Genomic DNA, 5,690 nt, shown 5'->3' with positions numbered 1-5,690 from the left:
TTTTTAACTGAAAATTCAGCTATTTTTTTTTTTTTTGAAAATTTATCTTTTTGATTAAAAAATTTATCTGTTTTAGCAGAAATGTCATTTTTTTTTTGACAAAAATGCAACTTTTTGGTTAAAAATTATTCTTCTTCGCTTCAGTATTCAAATATTTTGTTTGAAAGATTAGGTTGGGTCAGTTTGTAAAAAAATCATTGTTTTTTTTTGAAGATATATATTTTCAGTTGAAAATTCATCTCCAAGGTTGAAAACTTATCTGTTTTGTTAAAAATTCAACTTTTTTCAATTAAAAATTAAACTACTTGGGTAAAACTTAAGACTAATTGTTAAAAAATTATTTTTTTGATTGAAGACTAATTTTTTATTTTATTCTTTAATTTAACTGTATGTTGGGAAAGTATTTTTTGTTTAAAATTAATTTTTAAATTGAAAATGTAACTTTTCCATTTTTTAAGATTCATAATTTTTAGTTGAAAATTCTTCTTTTTTAGTGAAAAACAAAAAAAATCTTGGTTTGAAATTTGATACTTGTTGGGTAAAATTTCATCGGCTTCGTGGAAAATTAATTTTTGTTGAAAAGTGGCTTGAAGGTTTAAAAATTTAGATAACTTTTATTTTTTGCTTGAGTAAAAAATTTGTATATGTCAACAATTCGTCTTTTTGGCGATTAAATACTTTTTTTTTAAACAAATTTCATCTATTTTAATTGTCGTCTTTTTGGATTGAAAAATCAATTTTTTTCGTAGAATCTTTTTTAACTGAAAATTCAGCTATTTTTTTTTTTTTGAAAATTTATCTTTTTGATTAAAAAATTTATCTGTTTTAGCAGAAATGTCATTTTTTTTTGACAAAAATGCAACTTTTTGGTTAAAAATTATTCTTCTTCGCTTCAGTATTCAAATATTTTGTTTGAAAGATTTGGTTGGGTCAGTTTGTAAAAAAATCATTGTTTTTTTTTTGAAGATTTATATTTTTAGTTGAAAATTTATCTCTAAGGTTGAAAACTTATATCTTTTGTTGGAAATTCAACTTTTTTAAATTAAAAATTCAACTACTTGGGTAAAAGTTAAACCAAATTGTTAAAAAATTATTTTTTTGATTGAAGACTAATTTTTTATTTTATTCTTTAATTTAACTGTATATTGGGAAAGTATCTTTTTGTTTAAAATTAATTTTTAAATTGAAAATGTAACTTTTCCATTTTTTAAGATTCATCATTTTTAGTTGAAAATTCTTCTTTTTTAGTGAAAAACAAAAAAAATCTTGGTTTGAAATTTGATACTTGTTGGGTAAAATTTCATCGGCTTCGTGGAAAATTAATTTTTGTTGAAAAGTGGCTTGAAGGTTTAAAAATTTAGATAACTTTTATTTCTTGCTTGAGTAAAAAATTTGTATATGTTCACAATTCGTCTTTTTGGTGAGTAAATACTTTTTTTTTTTTTTTTAAACAAATTTCATCTATTTTTATTGTCGTCTTTTTGCATTGAAAAATCAATTTTTTTCGTAAAATCTTTTTTAACTGAAAATTCAACTATTTTTTTTTTAATTTATCTTTTTGATTAAAAAATTTATCTGTTTTAGCAGAAATGTCATTTTTTTTTTGACAAAAATTCAACTTTTTGGTTAAAAATTATTCTTCTTTGCTTCAGTATTCAAATATTTTGTTTGAAAGATTAGGTTGGGTCAGTTTGTAAAAAAATCATTGTTTTTTTTTAAGATTTATATTTTTAGTTGAAAATTTATCTCTAAGGTTGAAAACTTATCTGTTTTGTTAAAAATTCAACTTTTTTCAATTAAAAATTAAACTACTTGGGTAAAAGTTAAACCAAATTGTTAAAAATTTATTTTTTTGATTGAAGACTAATTTTTTATTTTATTATTTAATTTAACTGTATGTTGGGAAAGTATTTTTTGTTTAAAATTAATTTTTAAATTGAAAATGTAACTTTTCCATTTTTTAAGATTCATCATTTTTAGTTGAAAATTCTTCTTTTTTAGTGAAAAACAAAAAAAATCTTGGTTTGAAATTTGATACTTGTTGGGTAAAATTTCATCGGCTTCGTGGAAAATTAATTTTTGTTGAAAAGTGGCTTGAACGTTTAAAAATTTAGATAACTTTTATTTTTTGCTTGAGTAAAAAATTTGTATATGTCAACAATTCGTCTTTTTGGCGATTAAATACTTTTTTTTTTAAATAAATTTCATCTATTTTTATTGTCGTCTTTTTGGATTGAAAAATCAATTTTTTTCGTAGAATCTTTTTTAACTGAAAACTCAACTATTTTTTTTGAAAATTTATCTTTTTGATTAAAAAATTAAATTAAATTATTCTTCTTTGCTTCAGTATTCAAATATTTTGTTTGAAAGATTTGGTTGGGTCAGTTTGTAAAAAAATCATTGTTTTTTTTTTGAAGATTTATATTTTTAGTTGAAAATTTATCTCTAAAGTTGAAAACTTATCAGTTTTGTTGGAAATTCAACTTTTTTCAATTAAAAATTAAACTACTTGGGCAAAACTTAAGACTAATTTTTTCTTTTTTTGGTTAAAAATTAATTTTTTAACTAATAATGTAACTTTTCCATTGTTTAAGATTGATCTTTTTTAGTTGAAAATTCTTCTTTTTTAGTAAAAAAAAAAAAATATAATGTTCTTGGTTTAAAAAAATTCATTTTCTTCTATTTTTATTGAAATATAAACTATGTAAGTTTTTACTTTTATAAAATATTCTATGACAAAAGTGTTACAAAATTAAAATTTTGGTATTTGAATATGAATAATGAAAGAAAATGATGGAAATGATGAAAAGAAAAAAAGTTCTCGAACACCCTGCCCAATTCTACTATCAATATCTAGCGGCAAAAAATTAAGTAGAAATATTTCTTTACGGTTTTTATGCATTTTTTTTTTTTCTAGAGAGAGGACCTATAATCTTTTACGTAAAAGAGAGATTTTACCTTGAAAGCTCTTTCCTCGACAGACTCCTCCACGTGATCCTCCATTTCCTTATCATCGGAATCTGAATCTTCTTTCGAACTCTCCATCAGACCCTCAATTCCATCCATACTCTTGTCTCTTTCCGAACTCGTATCCATTTTTTCCTTATAATCATCTCCATCATCGCCGGTGATTTTTTTCATCTGGGCTTCGACATCAAATTCATCAAAATCGGAATCCCCATCAGACTCGTCATCATCATCATCATCATCATCATCATCATCATCATCATCATCATCATTATCATCATCATCAGCATCATCGATTCTCTCATTTTCAGAACACTTCAAATCCTTAACCAGTTTCCGATTTAAATGACTGCTCAACTGGAGTCTCATATCCGCAACACGTTGCTTCAAATTTGCTTCTGATTCAAGAGCTGCCAGAGGTGAACTGACTTCCTCCATTTCGGTATCCTGATCATTCTCATCTCCCGTCTCAACATCAACTTTATCAACATGCTCTGACCTGGACAGATTCAACGGACTCGACAAATGTTCAGGTCTGGACAGATCTTCCGGTTTTGATAGATTTTCAGGTTTGGACAAATCCTCCGGTCGCGACAAATCTTCGACTATTGACAAAATTTCAGACTTGGCTAAATTTTCCGATTTGACTAAATTTTCCGGCCTAGACAGTAATTGCTCGGGCCTCGATAAATTCTCAGGTCTGTATACATTTTCTAGCCTCGCTAAACCGTCGAGTCGGGATAGATTTTCTGGACTGGAAGCCTCCCTCATCAGGATTTCATCCTTTTCGAGGTGTTGAACTTCACATTTTATAACTTGAAAAGACGGCTCAGTTTTGTAAACGCTCGTCATCTCCATTGGCTCTGCATTTGAATTACAATTTATTTCATGATCCAAAATCTCGGGTTTAACGAAATTTGCCAAGGGTTCGACGAGACAGGTGTCTCTTTTTATTGGGGCGAGTTCGACTTTTGTGTAGGAAGCCAACTCAAATTTGATTTTAGCTTCGAGTTCAGTTTCGGTTTTTAGGGGTGGCATTGGTGACAAAACTGTCTCAATTTTGTGTTTAACTTCCGGTTCGTAAGAGCCAATTTTCTGGGAAGATAAAGGCTCGGAATCGTAGTAATGTGGTATTCTAGATTCTTCGACGGTGGGTGAATTCATATGGTCGACAAATTCCTCCTGAAATATTCAAATTTATTACCGAATTCTACATTTTTAAGTCAGGGTGTCTACTCAAATCCTAGAAAAAAAATTCCCTGATCATTCCCGGTTTTTTTTTCCCGGGTACCTAATTTTTTTCAGTTTTCAGAGAATCAGATGATACTTTTAATTTAGAAAGTTTTGAAAAAGTTTTGAATATGTTCACAATTCGTCTTTTTGGTGAGTAAATACTTTTTTTTTTTTTTTTTAATAAATTTCATCTATTTTAATTGTCGTCTTTTTGGATTGAAAAATCAATTTTTTTCGTAGAATCTTTTTTAACTGAAAATTCAACTATTTTTTTGAAAATTTATCTTTTTGATTAAAAAATTTATCTGTTTTAGCAGAAATGTCATTTTTTTTTACAAAAATGCAACTTTTTGGTTAAAAATTATTCTTCTTCGCTTCAGTATTCAAATATTTATAATATTTTAATTGTAATAAATAAATATGTTAGTTCAATCGATTATTTAAATAAGATTAAAAATATAATTGATCACTTCTTGAATTTATATACTGAAGTTAATGAATTTGAAAAATAATGCAACATTTAAAAAAATATATATATTTTTAGTTGAAATTCAGTGCATATTTGGGTAAAATTTATATGGATACTATATTAAATTTAATTAAAAACCCCTTCAAATACCTAAATTTTTAATTAAAAAGATTAAATTTTCAACAAGGTAGATTAATTTTTAAACAAATAATTGAATTTTCAACCAAAAGGGCGATTTTTGTTTATATAATACATGAATTTTCAACCAAATATTTTAAATTCGAATATGAAATTCGCAGTTAAAAATATAATTTCAATCACAAGACAATTTCAACAAAAGTAATACATTTTTAACTAAAATGATGAATCTTCAACTGCAATAAATGACTTTTAAACTAAAAAAAAGATAATTTTTCAAAAAAAAGAGTTCAACTTTAAACCAAGCACTTTTTTTTACAAAAAGATGAATTTTCAAACAAAAAAAAACTTATTTTCTACCAAAAAGACAATTTTTAACAAAATACATAAAATTTCCACGAATTGTTGGATTTACCAATTAAAAAATAAAACTTTTAACGAAATAGTTGAATTTTTAACTAAAATGATCAATCTTCAACCGGAATATTTGAATTTCTACCAAAAAAGACGAATTTTTAACAACATATTTCGATTTTCAGCTAAAGCATTTAAATTTTCAACCAAAAATTGAATAGTTAAATTTTCAATTAAAATTTTTATTTCAGCCACAACAAAATTACCACAAAAGTAATAAATTTTCAAATAAAATGATGAATCTTCAACTGGAATATATGAACATTAAACTAAAAAGATGATTTTTCAAAAAAAAATTCAACTTTAAACCAAGCACTTTTTCTGATGCAAAAACATCAATTTTCATACAAAAAGATTAATTTTCTACCAAAAAGACACTTTTTAACGAAATACCTAAATTTTCCACTTAAAAAGTCAAACTTTTAACCAAATAGTTGAATTTTTAACTAAAATTATCAATCTTCAACTG

General features: G+C 25.2%; 1 protein-coding gene across 4 annotated transcripts in view; it reads right to left on the bottom strand.

Annotated features, from left to right (window-relative positions):
• The window catches only part of LOC117177560 (protein piccolo), a 147,660-nt gene that overhangs the window by 30,132 nt on the left and 111,838 nt on the right, over nucleotides 1-5,690 (bottom strand). For all 4 annotated transcript variants that reach the window (XM_033368372.1, XM_033368374.1, XM_033368373.1 and 1 more), the window contains exon 8: nucleotides 2,959-4,149. In XM_033368372.1, coding sequence (XP_033224263.1) covers nucleotides 2,959-4,149 — 1,191 coding nt within the window. The remainder of the gene's footprint in view (nucleotides 1-2,958; nucleotides 4,150-5,690) is intronic.

Source organism: Belonocnema kinseyi, chromosome 7 (genome assembly GCF_010883055.1).
Source record: "Belonocnema kinseyi isolate 2016_QV_RU_SX_M_011 chromosome 7, B_treatae_v1, whole genome shotgun sequence".
In the NCBI taxonomy this organism is placed as follows: Eukaryota; Metazoa; Arthropoda; class Insecta; order Hymenoptera; family Cynipidae; genus Belonocnema; species Belonocnema kinseyi.
The sequence above is the reverse complement of the archived record's forward strand: the minus strand, read 5'-3'. Positions and strand labels throughout refer to the sequence as shown.